The following is a 22,632-nucleotide window of genomic DNA, read 5'->3' as shown; positions in this document are numbered from 1 at the left end:
TTCATACGCAAATCAGCTTTGTGCATGGAGAGCCACACCTTGATCAGCAATATTCCTCAACTCTGTGAAGGTGCCATCAATCAGCCAGCAGAGGTTGTAATTGCACCAGTTATGAAGAACCCTGGTCCAGCTTTTCCCACCCTATGAACAACAGCCAATCATTGTTCATGTAGCCGCCCAGCGCAGCCGGATGGCAGAGCTACTTTTTGCTTGTACTTCACATTCTAGTCTGTAAAAGTCTGTATGTAACAGACTTTTCTTTAATGCAGTACACTGAGAATATTTACTGTACGTGCTTACGTATTGAATGCATTTTGCCACAATTGATTAAAAAGTGTGTTCTCTGTATTCTGTGTTGTGCCTCGAAACAGTTAGCAAAGACCAGTATTGTTCCTTGTAACTGTCTAAACACACTTTATCTCTTACTTTATGAGTTCAGTGAACCTCGGTTGCACTCAGAATAATGCCCCACGCTGGGCTAAAAGCACTTATCTGGGTTGTGTATACCTGCTGATATTTTTACCAACTTGAAACACAGCATGAGGTGGTAAAATGAATAAAAAAGTCAAAACAACAGCAGAAATTCCTCCGCTGCACATTACCTTTCTTATAATAATTGTTTTTAATGAACTCTTTTCTCTCGCAGTGCGTTTAGTGTCACATTTTGTTGTTGACATCATGTTATGTGTTTGGTTTGTTTAGATGCCTTTGGTTTATATTGTGTTTACACCTGAAACGAACCACACCAGAATTTGTTTAAATGGAACAAGTCCAAATATATGGACAGTAACTGTGGAGTAATGAAGACCCAAGTTTTGTAGGCTTTTCTAGCTCCATGCATCTCCACAAGTTTTTTTCTAGAGTCCCCTACAAATTAAAACCTCTTTTAATCAAGGTATGGATCACGTTAATGTGCCTTGCTTGACGGGACCAGTCTAAGCCATTTTTATGAGTTTGTGTACCTCCACAACTCACGCATCCAATCTTATCATTGGCCCAGAGGTTCATTACTGTATCCATCTCACCCTTTATTTACTGTAAATGACTTAATTTGCTTAGATATTTGAAACATTTATTGTAATACAATTTCTGACTATATAGACGTTCCATTCTTTTTTCAGTATAGTAAAAGGTGGTGTAATTTGTGTTTGGCTTAATTGTTTACACTACAGTTAAAAGTGATTAAACGGGAACACAGTTCCTAAGAGCAATTATAACAGCAATTCTGTTCTAAATATCTACAATCTCTACGTACACCTACATGTACGTTTTTAAACATTGGAAAGATGGAAAACCAGAGTACTTATGAAAGAAATTACATGACATTTGGAAAATATGTGAACCTTCATACACGCAGACAACACGCAGATTAAAAAATCAAGACTAGGTCTCTGGTTGCTGGGCAGCACTGACTCTAACAGACGTGCCACCATCTCACACTCGATGCAGATTTAAAAGACTGGTTGAAAGCAAAACTGCATCTTTCTGGTGGCTAAAGTAGAAGTCATGAAGGGGCAGGACCTGCCTCTGTGGGTTCAAGCACAACATGCAGTTTTGATCTCTTTCTTTCAGTTCCAATACATGTAAGATCTGCTCATTGCTCATGTATATACACCGATAAGGCATAACATTATGACCACCTTTCCAATATTGTGTTGGTCCCCCTTTTGCTGCCAAAACAGCCCCTCAACTGCAATGCACTGTGTATTCTGACACCTTTCTATCAGAACCAGCATTAACTTCTTCAGTAATTTGAGCTACAACAGCTCGTCTGTTGGATCGGAACACACAGGCCAGCCTTCACTCACCACATGCATCAATGAGCCTTGGCCACCCATGACCCTGTCGCCGGTTTACCACTGTTCCTTCCTTGGACCACTTTTGATAGATACTGACCACTGCAGACCAGGAACACCTCACAAGAGCTGCAGTTTTGGAGATGCTCTGACCCAATCATCTAGCCATCTTGCCATGATGAAGAGATAATCAGTGTTATTCACTTCACCTGTCAGTGGTCATAATGTTATACATCGTCGGTGTATACTGTATATATGCTGATTATAAGTGTTCACATGTTTTTGCCCTCTTTGTATTAAGACCAGATATTTCCTAAAAAAGGCTTACCATATGATTTTAAAGTGTTTTTGTACTAAATTGAAAGCTCATGATTTGTTTTATATAACCGATTTTACACACCTGTTTGCAATGGGTCTGGCTGAATAAACTTGATATTTAGTGCACATACTTTCGACCATTTAGTGCATCTGTACTCTGAATTTCATCAAAATAAAAAATTACCTAAATAAAGTCACAGTTCTGTACCCTGCTGAGAAAGAATCTCTGAACAGGTGTGTCCAAAATGTACCTGGTACATTTTAGATCGCTAGAAATAAATGATTTCTGCCTGACAGCATGTGGCTGGAGGAAATGGACATCTGTGTGAGCGGCAGGGAGCTCAGATTAAATCTGACAGACACTAAAAACCTGTCAGAACATGAAAAAAAAATCAGGTACAAGACAAAGAAAATCAAAAATGCAGATGAATGTGGGGCCAAAGAGGTTCACCCCATCTGTGTAATTGATGGAAAAATCAGCAGGACACTTCAGCAGAGGACAAATTACCCATACGGTGTCAAGCCAACACTACTAAGCAGTAGATATAAATAAGTAAAATACAGTAACATGTATTTATCCCACAACACATTTAAAATATACCTTTATTTATAAACTTTACTAAATCTTAAATAGTTTTTTCGGTTAAGACCAAAAGAGAAAAAAATGGTGTATCATTAATTCTGTAATTGCCTGTTTTACCACCGCCTCATCCTATTCAGGGTTGTGGTGGGTCCAATTCACTGGGCAAAAGGTAGGGAACACCCCTGGACAGGTCATACATACACACACACTCTCACATACACACTGAGCAATTTTTTGTAGCTCCAATTTATCTGAATGCATGTCTTTGGACTTGTGGAAGGAAACCGGAGCACCCGGAGGAAACCCACACAGACACAGGGAGAACATCCAAAACTCCACACATAAATGACCCAGACCGTTGCACCTGTGAATCAAACCCAGGAACTTCTTGCTGTTATGCAATCATGCCCCTCCAACACTATTTCAGTTAATTAATACATATAAATATACTAATAACCAACTTAAAACTAACCATCCTCAAACCACCTAATTCTTATTTTCCTAATTTCAAACCACTCCAGTGTTGCTTTAGCAGGGTGCTTCAGGTCATTGTGCACACACTTTCTAACAAGTTTAACCTATGTTTATAAAATATCTCTGTTCTGTACACCTTTCTTTCTTCAGTCAGTCCTGGCCAGACTGTCTGAAAAACATCTGCATAATATGATGCTACCACTAACACATTTTACAGTGTAGTTGGTGTTACATTGTTGATGGGGCTTCTTAGATTTACATCACACAGACCATGTAGAATTCCAGCCAAAAAGGTTTTACGTTAGATAATCAGACTTGTGCTAAAAATAAGTGCAGCTCCGCCAGCACAAGCACAAGCTTTCTATGATGTGTTCCAAACTGCATGATATACAGTATATGACCATACAATTGTTACCATACTAATTGGAAATAAAGGGTGGCACAGTGGTTCGATGGGTAGCACTGTCGCCTCACAGCAATAAGGTACTGAGTTTGATGCCCAGGTGGATCGGTCTGGGTCCTTTCTATGTCCTACCCGTGTCTGTGTGGGTTTCCTCCGGGTGCTCTGGTTTCCTACCAGAGTCCAAAGACATGCAGTCAGGTGAAATGGAGATACAAAATTGCCCTGAGTGTGTGTGTGTGTGTTTGCTTGTTTGCCCTGTGATGGACTGGCACGTCCTGTGATAGATTTGCCACTAACACCTGTCCTGGGTGTTTCCTACTTTTCGCCCAGTGAATTGTACCCACTGCGACCTTCAACAGAATAAAGCAGTGTTAAAACACACAATAAATAAATAAATTGGAAATAAAATGTAAAACAATAAAATAAGATTTGTAACACAACCCTTGGTCCTGTTTTTCACTACAGTTGTGTGAGTCTTTACGATTAAATTTTGGTCGTGGTGAGTGGGTGATTGTTTGATAGTGTTTTTTGTACCTCTGTCCATGCTGGGTCATGTCAATGGCTCTTCGTGCTGGTACAGGAGATCCTCCATCTGTGACACTCAGCACTTCCATGGATTTGCGCTCCGGTCTCCTCTTCCCATGCCGATTTAACATAGGGGAGTCCACTCGCTTCCGCGGGGGATCTGCAGACACACATACACACACATCCACAGACTCTGAGTATAGTCGATAACAAGCGCTGATCTGGAAAGCATCAGTCAGCAGCTCCATTTGATAGCAGATTGATCATTGCTGTGAGTGCCAACTGCAATTAAGCGACTGGAGTAGCCCATAGTGCTGCTGGCATTTGCTTATTCGAGTGAGCTGAACCTGAATAGACTTTTGGTTTGAACTTAAAGAAGTAATAAAGTTTACAGAAGTGTGGAGTGTTTTCTTCCTTTAGCTGAATTCTGTCTAGCTAATAAATCAAAGTTCTGTCCACATGTAATTCAGCAAGGACACATGTTTTGTTGATCTGATTTTCCAGCGCAGTGAATTTGAATTGGACCAGTGACTACTAGGGTGAAATCAGCTTAATGTGGTCATCGTACACTTGAACCCCATCGTCACTGGTTCATTTTAAATCCTAAGCAATCGATTCCTGTCTGAAATGTATTGGAATCTAAGGGCATGTAGAGTCACAGTAAATGATGCATATAGGAATTATAGTTACACTCTGTTTTCATTTTAGAAAACCATGAAAATGGACCATTTTTATCTGATGCAAAGCAAAATGGCCTTAAGCTAAATGTTAACAGAACATTAGACATTTAAAAATAATTATTAAATAGAAGTCTCTGTGGCTCGGTGGCTTGGTGGGTAGCACTGTAGCCCTGCGATGGGCTGGCACACCGTCCAGGGTGTTACTGTGTGCCTTGCGCCCTTTGAAAAGCTGGGATGGGCTCCAGCACCCCCGCGACCCTAATTGGATAAGCAGTTAAGAAAATGAGTGAGTGAGTAAAAAGCCTCTGTTGTAAATAGTAAAAAGAAAATTCTATTTATAATAAAATCATACTATGAACAAGACTAATAAGCAGTATGCCTGACTTTTCGCCACCAGAAGAGCTTTTATTAATCTATCATATACACCCACAACAGTTTGTGGTGGTGTGATGCTGGAGCATATCACAAAATAATACTCTGACACTTCTTTAAATAAAAGAGTTTAACATCTTCCAAAAATGTTGAATTTAGTTATAAAAAAGGCAATGGAAGGAAAAACTTTTTAATTTTTATGCAGTTGTCTATGGAAAAGATTAACAAAAGGAAAATAGTTTTGAGGCTTGTTTGTGCTTGACTGACACTACTGCTTTTTGGGTTACTGTCAATGTCACTCTTTAAAACATGATTATACTGTATTACAGACACCTTCTGCAACCTTGTTAAAGTGGCAGGATCATGATGATGAAGTAACGGTGTAGTTCAGAGATGTCAAACTCAATCACGGAGAAGGCGAAAATTAAAAGCCGAGACTATGTCAAGGGCCAACAGGATCAACATTTATTAAACAGGATAAACAGGATATTGGATAGAGAGCAAAAGGAAAATATATTTAGGTAGGCTATTGTTCTTTTATGAATATGTGCTAGAGCCAGATTTTTGGCGCCTTTTCTTTCTTACTTGGCTGCTGTCTGTCCCTGTGCTTGTATTTGTCCTGGTGTTTTGTCTCATGGTGCTGACTTATGTTACTGGTTTACCACTAATGTATGTAAATAGATACCCCAGTTTTCATAGTCCACTTTTCATTTTGTCATTTCTTCTGGAAGTCTTGTTTAAATGTAACTACAAGTGATCGTAAGAGCGTATCTGACTTCTGACCTCGTGAATGTGCAATAGAGTGGTGCAGCTGGGCTTGCATTCTCGCTGTTGCAGTACATTCTGAAACTTGTAGTATCAACAGTGTGCATCCTATATACCGGCTAGCCAGATATAATTGTACCTTGGGCCGGATGTGGGCCGTGGGCTTTGGGTTTGACTGGTCTAGTACATCACTACTGGCACCACAGTACAACAATGACAGGTCTCTGTTTTTGTACACTTTGACAAAGTGTCTAATTCTTTACATTAATAAGCAGTGCTAAAGAATCTGAAATAGATATATGGATATATGGATATATGGATGGATGGATGGATGGATGGATGGAAAGATAGATAGACAGACTGAAGGTAAATTGATCATTTTAAAACAGTTTATTACACTTAACGGCAACGTTTTGATGTTGTGGCCTCATGGCTGTTTTAATCAAATGTGTTAGCACCAATAAGTGTAGCACCAAAAAAAATCAGTTCACAAACCAGTTACATAAAATAAGGTTTAAAGTATGAGAGAAAAAATAAACTTTTTATGACTGATAGCCAAGAAAAAGTTTGGGTAAAAAGTAGTTTTTTTAATCTAATGAATTAGATTTATTACATTACATTGCTTTGTTTTCCCCACACTGGATGTATGGGGAAAACAAATCATTTATTTATTCCTTTTTACTATCTGCTTTATCAGGATAAATGTTGTGGTAAATCCAACACCACCCAGAAACACTGTGTACAGAAAAGAATGCGCTCTGAAAGAGTACCAATCCATCACAGAACACAGATTACATGTTATCTATTCATCACTAACTCATATGATCTATACTCCTCATACAAGGCACCGAAAACATACCTATATCATTGCGTGGTGGTAGATTCTGGTCTTCATGACTTGGGTATCTTTCTTTTCGGTCCAGCAGTAGAAAATAGATCATCTTCTCCTGGTTGTCACTGAGGGGGATAGGAAAATAAAATGGAGTGCAAACATGAAGAAATAAAACACCCTTTAACCAAATCTCAATTGCCATTTGTTTTCATCAGAGTACATGACTCTGAGATGCATAGATAAACATTCTCTATTTGTTTAGCAAGAAGTAATATAGAATTACATTTCCCTTGAACCTAGCAATACAAACACAGCTCTGGGATGCTTTATGATTGCCAGTGTGGGATATCTTTTCATCAAAGACAGCAAGAGGTTGTCACGTGCCCCTTTTTGTGATATATAACTTTTCCCCTTGCTGTATGCATCTAAAGTGGGTTCTTCTCACACGTGCAAGAGCACAAAAATGAAACACGGAAGCTTGAATCTTCTCTATATGGTAGCAGAATGGCTCAGAGGAATAGATGTGAAGAGGTAAATAGCAGTGCTTGAGGCTAGGGAAATAACAAAAGCGCTGCCTCAGTGCCCATCATAATGCAACTGCAGTTTGACAAATGACTTGTCCAGAGGAGAAGCCATGTTTCTTTGAGTGTTTGTATATGTGTAGATGTATGCTGGTATGAGACCATGTGTGCATATGGGCAGGGGAGTGAACTTAATATGGGTCAGTAGAGCTACCCCTCCTCCAATGACCATCCCTTTTTCATTATTTCTTCATCTCCTCACACACATCTGAGGCTTCTTTTATATGGTTTAGTGTACAGTCACAGTGGACTGACTGAAGATCAATGAAGCACCACTTACTCATCTGACAGCAGGTCCTTCATCAGCTTGTTTTTGTCCTGGAAGCAGCCGAGCGAGTGCATGCTCTCCAGCACATCTGGGTCTATGTCTTCGGCCGATGGAAGGCTGCGGATCGCCACCTTCCTTGGCACTGGCTGCTCGGGCTCTGGCTCGTTCTTTCCGCCACTAACACAAAGCACAGAGTAAAAAGCAAGACTGATTAGTATACCTTATTAATGAATAACTTGGCCAACATGGAATTTTTCACCATTATTCTATTAAATGTAGTTGATCAGTTAAGACACGTTCGGTGACTAACAGAGTGAGTCTGTTCGCATAAACACATGCACTGGCAACTTATGCTAAGGTGTGAGCTCCATGAAGACCATGAGGATCATTTTAATTATGTTGAAACTACTGCAGAGAAAAGGTATGCACCAGCAAACTGAATCTGTAAACTGAATCTATTGACAATTTTCTTCTCTATTTAAGCATCCCCCCCCCAGTTTTACCCAATCTAGTCGTATCCAATTACCCAATCATCTCGTCTCTACTGTTGCAGACCTCCACTTCTGACCAAGGAGAGTCACAGTCATGCACCAATCCCCATCATTCCCAGTCTCATTGTGCAGGTGCCATCAATCAGCCAACACAGGCCACAATTGCAGAAGTTGTGAGGAAACCTTGTTCAGCCATTGTCCCGTCCCTTACAGACACACAGCCAATTTTGTGTCTGTGTAAGCACCTGGCCGGCTGATAGCTGAGCTGAGATTCGAATTCGAGAGCTCAAGATCTCTGCATTTACATTTTCGGCATATAGCAGACACTCTTATCCAGAGCGACTTACAGAAGTGCTTCCATAGTGAACATTACCTTACTCTAGTCCAATAATACAAATCTGCTAAAACCCTGTTAGAACCAATTTTATTTTTAATGCAGGAAATAAATAAGAGCATTATTAAGCATGTCAGCTTAAGTGCTAAGTAAAGAGGCGATAAAGGTCTTTAATCAATTTTTAAAGTTAGCGAGAGACGGACAGAGGAACTTCGTTCCACCACCTGGGTGCAAGCACAGCAAAAAGCCTTGATGCTTGTCTTCCTCGAGTTAGCGTATTTTACCACTGTACCACCTGAGTGGTTACAGATCTTTTTAAACTCTTAAAAATTCTTGCTTTGTTTTGACATTTCCCAGCTGAAACTGTATACCCAAAACCCAAAAAAGGCTTTCTAATCAGTGAGGAGATCAAGTAGCAGCAATTCCATAATGAAATGTAAGAGAAAGCCTCATAAAATGACAAGAAGATTAGAAAAGTACTTTATAATGCTGAAGTGCATAAGATCTATTGTTTTTTTTCCATAATATAATTGTACCAGGGGTGTATTTTCATTCTGAATTTAAAGTAATTCAAACTGATCTTACATACTCTCAAGTTCAGTCCTTACACTGCAAAATGTACACACAAACTAGTGTGCAAACTCCACTTCTGGAATAACTGAGACATTTAGTAGAAATGCAAAACAAACAAAAATCTGTGATTTGTTCATTCCTTTGAACCTTTAATTAACTGACTGAATGTTTCAAATTTGTTTCACAGACTACCTTAATTATACTTTAGAATGTGATGCCTGTGGCAAATTTACTACTGTGTTGCATCACCTTTTTCTATTAATTTCACTTTTTAATCATTTGGGAACTGAGAACATTAATTGTTGTCGTTTTGCAAGTGGAATTTTACCCATTCTCGCTTGATATGAGATTTCAGTCACTCAACAGTCATCTGATTTCTGTATGATGCTCCATACCTTTTCAATAGGAGACAGATTTGGACTGCAGCCAGACCAGACAAGCAAAAACACTCTGTGTCTACCAGCCACACGATTTTAGTATGTGAAGAATAAGGCCTGGCACCATCAGGCTGAAAAAACTATTACATTTCCAGGAAAAAGAAGTTGCCTTGATGGCAGCATGTGTCTCTCTAAAATCTCAATATACACTTTTGGGTCAATGGTACATTCACACATACACAAGTCACCCATGCTGAGGGCACTGATGCAACCCATACCATTTTGGCTTTACACGTTTTGCTACTGAACGTCTGATTGGTCCTTTTTATCTTCGGCATGGAACACTTTAATTCTGTTTTTCCCTGAAAACAAGCTAAAAAGTGGACTCATCTCACCACAGCACACATTTCCACTGTCTATAAGTCCATCTAAGGCAGACCTGGGCAGACCTGAGACATCCCTAACCGGCCCGCATGAGGTTCGAGGCAATTAAAAATTAGATGTAAACAAATGTACATCAAACATGTAATACAACAGGATTGATTTTGACGGGAGCGCTGTGTCTTTTAATATCCGTAAGTTTCGATTGTATGCGCGTGTGTGCGCGAGTGTATCAGCTTCACTGTAATGCGAACAGAACTGAGTGTGATTGACGGTGGAGTTTTTAACAAGACACGAACTTCTGAATTGTTTATTTACTAAAGTCAGATGTAACGCTGGTTAAGGCTCTAAATCGCTGTTATGGTACTAAACAGAAATACAAGCATATGAACGATGCGGAGCATCACACCTGAAGCTTCACTAACTAAACTACAAAAGCAACAAAGACTGTTTTATAAAGTTTAACACATCCAGAACTGAAGCAGTCAGGACCAGCTCTGTGATTTTAAAAATAATATTAAACAGTAACAAAGGACTGAAAGACTCAAAACAAAATAGTGTAAAGTTTAAAAACCTGCACATTTTGTTCACATTTGTTTTTGCATTTGTTTGTTTAAATAGTAAAATAATGTTGATGTTTTTATTCTGCATACTTCTAATTTTCTAAATGTAACATCAAACATTAACAGCTTATTAGAACTGTACAATTCACTGCTTTTCATAAAGAGTGGCCAGTTGTAGCCTAGTGGTTAAGGTACTGGACTAGTAACCAGAAGGTTGCTGGTTCAAGCCCCACCACTGCCAGGTTGCTGCTGTTGGGCCCTTGAGCAAGTCCCATAACCCTTAATTGCTCAGACTGTATACTGTACCTGTATTGTAAATCGCTTTGGATAAATGCGTCTGCTAAATGCTGAAAATGTAATGTAAATGTAAATAAAAAGATAAAATTAATATTGAGCAGAATTAAGTTCACCTTATTGGTCCGGCCCTCCACAATGGTCCGAGTTTCTTATGTGGCCCCTTGGAAAATTTAATTGCCCACCCCTGATCTAAGGTAAGCTCTGGTCCAGAGAACCTGGTGGTATTTCTGCATAGAATTAATGTATGGCTTTCTCTTTGCATAATAGAGTTTCAGGTTGCATTGTCTTTAGTGATAGACTATATTTACATGACACCAGTTTTCCGAACTACTTCCAAGACCATGTGGCTATATTTGTATAATACTATAAATATATAAGTAGCATGATGTTTCTTATGCAATGCCACCTGAGGGCTCTAAGGTCACATTTAACAGTGGTTTCTGACCCTGTCCTATATTGACTGAGATTTCTCCAGATTCCATGGATCTTTCAACAATATTAAGTACAGTAGATGGTAAAAGGCCTAAATTATTTGCACTCTTGCATTAGGAAATGTTCTTTTTTTAACAAACATCAATATTCTTATCAAATTTGGCACAAACTGGTGAGCCACAGCATGCAAAGTCTGAGCCTTTGTTAGATCCTCCATTTATATTCCATTATGATATTTACACCTGTCACCAATTCACCTGCATATTGTGAAATAATTTAATGGTGTTACTTGATTGTTCTATAAACTTCTTACTCTCGTTTTGCCTTTGTCACAACTTTTTTGGAGTGTGTCAAGTTGTTAAGCATTTGGTCATATAAATAAAAGTTGAAAAAAATTAAGAAATTACAGACTTTTGTTTTGATTGCATTTGATAAAATGTCCCAACTTAGCTGAAAAAAACTCCAAAAATCTGCACCCTGGGTTTCTTAATCTTACCTGCTGTATGTTCATATTAACATATCCCTTAAACTTTGTACTCTCAAGTGCTGGATCCATTTATTTGTTTACGTTCCTTTCCCTATTTAAATGAGGATTTCCCTAATTGGTGAAAGCTTAGACTCTCAGCTTAGCAGTTATTTTGATTCTTTCATGCATTTCTTAGAAAAACTACTTTCGAATATCTTTCTTTCTGATTAGTTGTGTTTCGTTCTAAATGTCCTTCAAATGACCTTTACATATTAGAAAAATGAAAGGTAGTTTATTAATAAAAACGTAATTGTGTGAATAATCTAAAAAAAACTTGAGAACAATCGAAATAACTTTAGATTGCTTTAATTAGCATTTACTAACGTAAAAAGTGGCAAAGCTCCTACTCCCACCTACTTATACTCACTAATAACAAGCCAAATTAATTCTTCTAATTTTGAATGATCTAAATGTTTTCATCTGTGTGTTCTGTACGTGTGGTTATGCCATCTGGGAAAATAAAAAAAAAGACTGAGTACTTCAGCAGCTAAAAGCATAAGTGTTCTGCAGAAGCAGTTGAGTGTCTCAAGTCCATGGAGAGGAGAAATGGGCGGCTGTGCCAGTGTGCTTGACCCAAAGAGAATTAGAGACAGGAGGGCCTGTCAACCTCTGACACCTCACTCCCCATACTGCTGTCTTACATTCACTCACAATCTCACATACAGTCTTTCACTTACTCACTGTGGGATCATGGGTATATGAGCAGACAGCTAAACCCCTGCCGGGCCTGGAGATCATTGCCCTTTGCTGCAGACATGTGGTAGCTGTGCCATTTATTTTCCCAATATACACACAGACACAATACACAACAAACACACACACAGGCATGTGCACAACCCAGTGCTATAACCTTCACCCTAATATTATTGATTTTTTTCGAGTGGGTGGCGCATAGCAACTTGTGTCCTAAAACCTGGGTTCTTGTGTCCACACGGGTCATTTTTCTTTTTTTTTCCTTATCCATTTTGAAAACATCCCAGTTAGTGTATTGCCTGCTCCAAATTGTCTTCAGGGAGTAAGTGAGTAAATGTGTGTGTGTGGTCTTGTGATTGATTGGCATCCTTGCCACAGTGTATTATCGCTCTGGGCCTAGTGGTTTACCAGGTTGGCACCATGTTGAAGCAGTTAGTACAAATAGATAAAGTAAAGGGAGTTTTGTTTTGTTCTTTCTCTAGGGTGTATCTGTGCCTAGTGCCCAGTGTTTACTGACCCCATTAGTCCTTGGTCAAATTAAATAAATGTTCAACTAAATTATTCCTTTAGTTTGACCCAGTGGGGGTCTAGTCTAAACCATTATTTCTCCTCCAATAAACATTAAAACAGGTAGAGTTTTCCCACCTTGCTCCTTACCTTAATTCATTTGTTAGACTGTGACATGGTAGAATATACTTTATCATCCTAGAGAACATATTTTGGCTTATCAAGAGTCTAATGTCAGACCACTCCAGCAGATACTTAGTGTTGCACATTGAAATTTAAATTTAAATTTAATCCATGAAGCTCGCAGCAAAAATACTCAAACCCATGTGGTAATATCAACCACAGTAGCATGCTGGTTTATAATGCAGGGCCCATAATGCAAAAAGTTCTGGAATCTTTTAACAATGTTTTGCACTGTAGAGGACAAACGCCTAATTGTAATAGGGCATTGGAACTTCAGTAGTTAAGTTACTAGACTGGTTGCCAGTTAAAGCCCCACCACTGCCAAGTTCCCACTGCTGGGGGAGCGAGGCCTTAATTGCATGAATTGTATTAAGTCATTGCAAGTAATTGTAAGTCGCTTTAGCTAAAGCATCTGCTAAATGCAGCAAATGTAATGTACTAATACTAGCATAGTCTTTGCAAACATGTTGGGACACTAGTACACCACTTTAAGCTGGTGCAGCTTGAAGAAGAACCTATATTTTCTATAAAGAATCCCAAAGGTCATCCACAATACATGTTTCCACCACGCAGCAGTCAGCAGACCAGATGAGTCAATATGATTAAATAAGCATTTTTTTCTGCATTTCAGAAAAATATTAATCTTATAATGTTCCTGTCTTAACTTTTTTTAATGAGGCACCGGCATCAATTTCCGTACAAAATTATATTTCCAAAAAGCACTCCACTCAGAAATGTTGACGCTTTGTTATGTTTTAATTAAATACAAGTTAAAGTATATTTTAAAATTACTTCTATTACTGCTATTTGCATTTTACATACTAACCCAATTTTTTTGGGAGGATTTAAGATATATTTATATATATATATATATATATGATAATATACAGCACCTTCATCAGCCACTTTAATAGCCATGTCTGAAACTTTACTCTATACCTGGCAAAATTCAACCAATTTGTTTGCCTTCTGAAAGACTTAAAGGCAATTAATTAAAAGGTCAATCCACAAAGTTAAACAACATTATATATAGCATACTTTCTACACCATCAAAATAATAACCTAATTGCTGTATGTACACTACTAAATGTCAAAATGTATGTGGATGCCTGACCATGAGTTGTTGGACATCTTATCCCCTTGGGCCTGTAACAGGCTTTACTCTTCTGAGAAAGCTTTAAAGTGTAATGTTGGACAAGATGGCCTAACCTGGCCTAACATCCCAGAATTAATCCTCTTCACAAAACTTGGCATGTCTTTATGGACACTGCTTTGTCCACCAAAACACAGTATTGCTGAAACAGGTAAGTTTGGAATTTGTTTTTTTAAACAGTTATATGTTATGTATATGTTATAACAAGTATATGTCCACTAGAGGATACAAGGAACTTCTAACTTCTAAAGCATTTATCATCTTATCCTGCCAACCTGTTGAAGTTGGAGTTGGACTGTTTTAGCTGTAATTAGGTAATTAGTAATTAGCTGTAATTAGTTGTTAGTAGGTAAACAAACAGAGATGTACTTACATGTACCATGTGTGCTTCTGGATTTGTTCTAACTGCAAGAAATAAAAACAGAACACACTTAGAATACAAAGCAGCCTGATATCTTTAAAATATCTTTAACATCTTTCATCTCAGCATTAAAAATCGAGTAGGGCATGAGGAGGAGAGGTTACATTAGAAAGTGCATGCTGACACAAATGGCTGTGCAGATAAAATGAGAGGCGAAACAGGGGCAGAGCAGAAAAGAGATGAAATAAGAACATAATCAGGACAAAGAGAGGCGCGATCACTCTTCATCTGAAAGACGATAAATCAGCACTGCTGTGACAAATGATACAGAACTCAAATATGAAAGCATTGAAGATCCAATCAACATTTGCATAACTATGCCTAACAGGGTAAAGAGGAGTATTCATCAGAAATCCTAAATCTTTAGCAACCCACACAAACAGGCATTAAATTGTCATTGTGTTAAAAATCTTACACACTTAAAAGTATTATTAATAGTATTAAATGTAATGTTAAGGATTATGTAAAGAATATTACAAAGGAATTAAAAATAAATAATCCTGTTGGGCTATATTTAAAATGTTATAAAATGAAAAAAGCCATTTCTCAACGTAATTTCTAAGAAAAAAGCTCATGTCACTGTATCTGTAATTTAAGGCTTCTATCTTCCATTATGCCTTGTTCTAGTATAACTGCCCATCCACTCCCTTATTTTCTACCTTTTCTGTAGATGCCTGTTATACCATTTAGTTTTACCAGGAACAGTCCGACATAAAGCATAAAAGTTTATTTGCTATGTTACACTATTATAAGCAGATGTTTATAAGCAGTTAAAGCCCATACCAGAAATTAGCTTTGTGGCTAAACAGTATTTGTACACTGATCAGCCATAACATTAAAACCACTTCTTTGTTTCTACACTCACTGTCCATTTTATCAGCTCCACTTGCCATATAGAAGCACTTTGTAGTTCTGCAATTACTGACTGTAGTCCATCTGCTTCTCTACATACATTTTTTTAGCCTGCTTTCACCCTGTTCTTCAATGGTCAGGACCCCCACAGGACCACCACAGAGTAGGTATTATTTAGGTGGTGGATCATTCTCAGCACTGCAGTGACACTGACATGGTGGTGGTGTGTTAGTGTGTGTTGTGCTGGTATGAGTGGATCAGACACAGCAGCACTGCTGGAGTTTTTAAATAGTGTCCACTCACTGTCCACTTTATTAGACACTCCTACCTACTGTAGTTGGTCCACCTTGTAGATGTAAAGTCAGAGACGAACGCTCATCTATTGCTGCTGTTTGAGTTGGTCATCTTCTAGACCTTCATCAGTGGTCACAGGACACTGCCCACAGGGTGCTGTTGGCTGGATCTTTTTGGTTGGTGGACTATTCTCAGTCCAGCAGTGACAGTGAGGTGTTTAAAAACTCCATCAGCATTGCTGTGTCTGATGCACTCATACCAGCACGACACACACTAACCTACCACCACCATGTCAGTGTCACTGCAGTGCTGAGAATGATCCACCACCCAAATAATACCTACTCTGTAGTGGTACTGGGAGAGTCCTGACCATTGAAGAACAGCATGAAAGGGGGCTAACAAAGCATGCAAAAAAACAGATGGACTACAGTCAGTAATTGTAGAACTACAAAGTGCCTCTATATGGTAAGTGGAGCTGATAAAATGGACAGTGAGTGTAGAAACAAGGAGGTGGTTTTAATGTTATGGCTGATCGGCTTAAGTTTGTTTGTTTATTAGGATTTTAAGGTCACCTGACTTGCATGTCTTTGGACTGTGGGAGGAAACCAGAGCACCCGGAGGAAACCCACGTAGACACAGGGAGAACATGCAAACTCCACACAGAAAGGACCCGGACCGCCCCACCTAGGGATTGAACTCAGAACCTTCTTGCTGTGAGGCGACAGCGCTACCTACTTAGCCACCATGCCGTGTATGAAATGTTATTACTAAATAAGTACCATTAGTGAGATACATGCTAGATAAACCTAACACTGCTCATGGTTTCAGATGACATCTAATCACAGTCCAGTAAAATACTTAAAGTCAACATACACACACACAGAGGGTTTCATTTCTGAATTGGTGCTAAAAGGTCCTTATAGGAGGGCAATGGTAACTCAGGAGAATCCCAAGGGTATTCCTGACATGTGTCCAGTGTTTCCCAGTGAAACCATACCTGCTATGACCCTGACCAGGATAAAGTGACTGATGAAAATCAAATGAACTGCAGTTGCTTATGACAAAAACTACACCAGAACAAAACACCCAAGAAAGAACTAAATCATATGGTAAGGTAATTTCTGTCACAAAAAATGTCCACAACTTACTGACTTGCCACTAACCTGCTGCAGGCCTTTAGTTCATTCTAGACCTAATTATTGAATTAAGGTTAACTCTCACACTGCATACAAATGTTTTTAGATGATCTGTCTGCCTAAGCATCATTTAAGAATGGTTGATGGCCAACTATGACTTGACTCCAGTGTTCACATCTACCAAAGCCTTCTATACTAAAATGAGTAATCAGGGTTTAATTTAATGGGCTGAATCCTTAATTATTGAAAGAAAAAAAAAGAAAAAAAACCAAGCATGTTTAGCTGCTAATAACAAAAAAAAAAACACCCATTGTATGAATAATAAATGAATTAATGCCTTCATTTGTCATACACTGATCAGCCATAACATTAACATCCTTGTTTCTACACACATTGTCCATTTTATCAGCTCCACTTGCCATATAGAAGCACTTTGTAGTTCTACAATTACTGACTGTAGTCCATCTGTTTCTCTGCAAGCTTTGTTAGCCCCCTTTCATGCTGTTCTTTAATGGTCAGGACTCTCCCAGGATCACCACAGAGCAGGTATTATTTGGGTGGTGGATCATTCTCAGCACTGCAGTGACACTGACATGGTGGTGGTGTGTTAGTGTGTGTCGTGCTGGTATGAGTGGATCAGACACAGCAGCGCTGATGGAGTTTTTAAACACATCACTGTCACTGCTGGACTGAGAATATTCCACTGTGGGCAGCGTCCTGTGACCACTGATGAAGGTCTAGAAGATGACCAACTGAAACAGCAGCAATAGACGAGCGATTGTCTCTGACTTTACATCTACAAGGTGAAACAACTGGGAAAGGAGTGTCTAATAGAGTGGACAGTGAGTGGACACGGTATGTAAAAACTCCATCAGCGCTGCTGTGTCTGATCCACTCATACCAGCACAACACACACTAACACACCACCAACATGTCATTGTCACTGCAGTGCTGAGAGTGACCCACCACCCAAATAATACCTGCTCTGTGGTGGTCCTGACCATTGAAGAACAGGGTGAAAGCAGGCCAAAAAAGTATGCAGAGAAACAGATGTACTACAGTCAGTAATTGTTAAACTTCTATATGGTAAGTGGAGCTGATAAAATGGACAGTGAGTGTAGAAACAAGGAGGTGGTTTTAATGTTATGGCTGATCAGTGTATATACATATACACGTGTACAGTACAACAATTTTTTGGGAAGCTGGGATCAGAGAGCAGGGTCAGCCGTTGTATGGCACCCCAGGAGCAGATAGGATTAAAGGCCTTGCTTAAGGGCTTCTTCATTGTGAGTGAATGGGTGCAACAAGGCAGGTAAAAATACAGTCAGGGAGTCTTGCTAGGTGTGTGATATTAGCATTCATAGAAACGCTAGCAAACAAACATAACACAAACAGACAAAGGGTCACAATGTTGATAGAGTTGTGTGTGCGTAGCCTTCACTCGCTATCTCAATATGCATGCTGCTTTTCAAACAGGGCAGCCAGTGTGTAAACAAAGGGCACGGCTCGGACCAGCAGCCCGTCTTTAAACCAGACCGTCAGGTCAGATTTATTATTTATTTATCTGTCTTTTCATCCTGCACCTTAAATCATAATGCCAAGGTTGTTCATAAAATGTGAAAAAATGCAGACAGATGCAGCAGAGAACAACCTAGAATACAATACAGATGTTGTAGTCCCTTCATCAGTTATTAGCACCCCTGGTAATAAAGAGTAAAAATGCTTCTAAGAAGTTAAAAAGCTTAAAAAAAAAACTTTAAATGAAGTCAATTTATTCCAAGAAGAAAGAATCCTCATCAAGAAATAATAATTTTCTGTGATTATTGGCCCCCTTTGGAATTTCAAAGAAATTAGCTTAGTCTCACACTAAAAATAATCAGAACAAATCAAATCTTAAATTGCAGTTAATTTATTCTGAAGAAAAATCATCATTAAAAATTTTTTTTTTTACAAAACCACATGTGCCATAATTATTGTCACCCGTGAATTTAATAATTTTTTCCCCAATATCTTTTTTTCTGATATATATTTATATTTCCTATGGGCTATGGGGTTTAGATCAGGGGACTGAGATTCCCATGACAGTAGTTTGTTTAGATGCACAGTAAACTATTTATTTGTTTATCTGTGTTTTGGTTCACTGTCCTGCTGGAAGACCCAGAGACACCCTAGTTTTAGTTCCATGGCAGAGATAGGTAGATTTGACAGGGTTTTTTTTGCATCCACCCCCAATTTTCCTCCCAATCTTGTCATATACAATACCCTATTGCATTACACTCCCTCTCTACTGATGTTGAAATCCAACCTGATTGAGGAGAGCCATGACTAACACACTCCCCCTCCAACACGTGTGCAGTAGCCGACTGCATCTTTTCCCCTACACAAGGCGAGTTCATCTTTGTGTACGGAGAGCCACACCCTGATCAACGCATCATCCCCCGTCTCTGTGCAGGCACCATCAATCAGAGGTCATAATTGCATCAGTTATGAGGAATTCCCTCCAGCACCCCCCCCCCTTCCCTGAACAACAGCCAATCGTTGTTCATGTAGGCGCCCCGGATGAGTTCTAAATGTCAGCTCTGGTTGGCTAGTGTGTTCTACAGCTGCGCCACCTAAGCGCCTGACAAATTTTTTAAATGTCCTACTTTTCATGGAAGGTAAAACCCCCACCAAGGTGAACAAATCCCCTACTATTCCTAAGAGTGGACATCTGCTTCTTTTACGTAAGGTCATTATTCTTTTACAACAAAACCACCTAATGGTTAGATAAACACATCTGTGGTTAGATAACAGGAAAGGTTTCCCCCAGCAAGCCTTCTATATAATCTGTTTGCAAGGATCAATCTGATGATGGTTTTGGAGACTTGATGATCCCAAGCTACTGTTTTTTTCTATGACTCACCTACAGAGTCTTTTTTTCTCCTATCATACCATTATCCACACTTGCCATGGGAATAAACCAAACTAGGTTCCTCGTCCAGGCTGATTTGTCACAGTTTCAGTTGACTAGAAGTATTTAAGGTCAACACACGTTTCCCTTATTTGTATTGTGTTCAATTGTCTTTCCCATGTTGAACTTAGAGAATTATATATATATACTGTATATATATACACACACACACACACACTGGTACCTTGAAACTCAACGTCAATTGGTTCTGGGACTGGCATTGAGTTTAAAAGACGTGGAGTTCCAAGGTATTTTTTTCCCATAAGGATGTATGGAAAACCTGTTAATGTGTTCCATGGTCCTGTAAAACTGCATACATTTTAGGCTAATGTAAAATAATGGGGGTTATTTCTGACAATTATACACTGAAAATAACACAAATATAATATAAAAACACTGAAATAAAAATCTGATTCTCACAATTTCTCAGCAAAACGTTTAATTTAAGGGTACAAATTTCTAGACGAAGGGCATTACGGCAAGATTTTGAGTATTTATATATATATATATATATATATATATATATATATATATATATATATATATGTGTGTGTGTGTGTGTGTGTGTGTGTGTGTGTGTGTGTGTGTGTGTGTGTGTGTGTGTGGTCTTGGCTGATTAAATAATGGGAAAAATCATTGAAATCATCATTGAATCATTTGAAAATAGCCGTTAAACCAATATGAACATTAATTATTGACTATATTATGTTTATATGACAACAAGTAGTTAAATAGGCCTATTACACACTTGCACGGCATAATGACTTCAACACAGCATTAATACCTTTTATTATTAAAGCTGCCTTCAGCGCCCTTGAAAGCTAATTAACATGTAAATTAACCAATTTCCAGGTAACATGCCCCATTTACACAAGCAACTGAACCACGAAGAGCATAATGGATGCCAAATGTGCCCACAAATAAATATTTTAATAAATATTTTAAATATATTGTTACAACCCAGTCTAGGTCAGACTGCAACATAAAAAAACAAACATCCGTGCCCTCCCGGTTCCCCTCAACTCACACATACAACCAGCTTTGCAATAATCACATATTAGGTTTTATATTTCAATAGTTCAAGGTTTTAGACAAAAGTATGTTTTTAGAATAACAATAGGGGAGAGAAGGAAAGAAAACTTATTTTTTTAAAGAAACTTAACTTACCTAAAAAACAAAAGAAAATCAAATACAATTTCTAACCTAACTTCCAAAACCAGAAGAAAAAGAAAAAAACAAGGCAAACACAAACCCTCTGTCCTCCATAAAAGTGAAGGTATACAGGATTTTTCTTATCAATCACTGTAGTTCAGTCCTTAAAGATCCTCTAGTCACACCAATAAATTACCTTTAGAGATCACAATAACACGAAGCCATACAACTCCAAATCACATAATAAAGCTCTATTGTTAGCATTAGAATGATGTGGCATTCATTCAAACATGCTGGGGAGAACCGGAAATGCAACAGAAACCACGTCACAAGCAAAGCACCCCCCTTCCCTCAAGAGGTCTCATTTTTATAGGCGTCTCCCCCTGGTGGTAGCTTCGCACATCTTTGTGCATCTTTCGCAAATCTGTAGCACAGGGAAAACCACCCTACACAAAACACATTATGGCCCATAGGGTCGTAACAATATTAAAATAAATAGATCTCACCGTTAGCCGTTTGCTAGCATCCACCTCTATCATGCCTCGTAGAAGGTTCTGGCAGTCTGGTGGAATGAAGTGTGGCATGTGAAACACTCCCAGTTTCACTTTCTCTAACAAATTCCGTAAGTTATCATCATCAAATGGCAGGGCTCCCTACAGGAAAGAGCAGAAATAAATAGTGAACAAAACCAAATGCATTTAGGCCAGTGAAGAGTTTTCAGTTATTAATCTGTGTGTGCTGAAAGAGAACACATCAATAAAACCTAACTTCTCTAAGATCGAGACTTTTTTTTTTCTAAGACGGCAATAAAAATTAGGTTGTCAGTCAGTCTGTGTTTATTTTTTATTAAAATCTATATTTTCTGTATTATGCCTACTGTGCTTGTTACATTTAGCTGTAAAACATTTGACAAGATGCCATTAACATTACCCTTCCGATCGTCCTGGCATGACATTGTTATGAATCCCGGCATTGCTGAATTTATTCCAAATACAAAAGATCACAAATGAAATGACAACAGCTTCACTTCTTTCACAATTAGTGTTGCCTGGTACAATTCTTGTTAACCGAGCAGTTGATTTGTGGCACTGCCACTTTTGATGAATAGCTGCTCTGTGGTGATGCCAGGCTCATATAGCTGATGATCAGAAGCATGATCAGGGGAGAGATGCTGTCAAACACAATCAAACAAATAGTGGCTTAACCAAGTCACTTCAAGGGCTTTGCCATGTACACATTCCCAACACTCCCTTTTCTTCCTCATTTTTGCTCGGATAAAAACATGTTCATTTTGATTAACCAGCCTCTCGGGTAGGCAGTGGAATGCAGAAATAATGGGAATAGAAAATATTGTACAATCAAATTAAAATGCCAAACAGAAAGGCCGACTGTGTACATATCTCTCCCAGTGGCAGTTAGTGAGGATTCTTTTGATTCTTTTCAGATTTATAATTCAGACAGACTGTATTTCAAACAATTTTATCACCATGCAATCTCATCCATACCAAGAGAATAAATATTTTATAGAAAAACAGGACAAACAAGAAAAAAAAACCTTTAATAATGTGGCCCAGAAAAAGGTAGGTGTAAAAGAAAAGGCATACTATGCAGAAAAGGAAAGAACAGAATAAAAAGGTGAAGGGTATGGCAATGACAGAAAGGAAAAGGCAAGTAAAGGCATTGACAAAAGAAAGATTAGAAGAGACAAAAGTAAGCAAAG

At 38.6% G+C, this 22,632-nt stretch overlaps 1 protein-coding gene across 1 annotated transcript in view; it reads right to left on the bottom strand.

The window, feature by feature from the left end:
* The window catches only part of brsk2a (BR serine/threonine kinase 2a), a 393,831-nt gene that overhangs the window by 37,223 nt on the left and 333,976 nt on the right, over positions 1 to 22,632 (bottom strand). The window contains exons 8-12 of the mRNA XM_063001316.1: positions 21,419 to 21,565; positions 14,481 to 14,512; positions 7,610 to 7,774; positions 6,776 to 6,873; positions 4,109 to 4,259 (exon numbers count right to left, since the gene is read on the bottom strand). Coding sequence (XP_062857386.1) covers positions 4,109 to 4,259; positions 6,776 to 6,873; positions 7,610 to 7,774; positions 14,481 to 14,512; positions 21,419 to 21,565 — 593 coding nt within the window. The remainder of the gene's footprint in view (positions 1 to 4,108; positions 4,260 to 6,775; positions 6,874 to 7,609; positions 7,775 to 14,480; positions 14,513 to 21,418; positions 21,566 to 22,632) is intronic.

This window comes from Trichomycterus rosablanca, chromosome 1 (genome assembly GCF_030014385.1).
Source record: "Trichomycterus rosablanca isolate fTriRos1 chromosome 1, fTriRos1.hap1, whole genome shotgun sequence".
Classification (NCBI taxonomy): Eukaryota; Metazoa; Chordata; class Actinopteri; order Siluriformes; family Trichomycteridae; genus Trichomycterus; species Trichomycterus rosablanca.
This window is presented reverse-complemented; position numbering and strand designations above follow the sequence as displayed.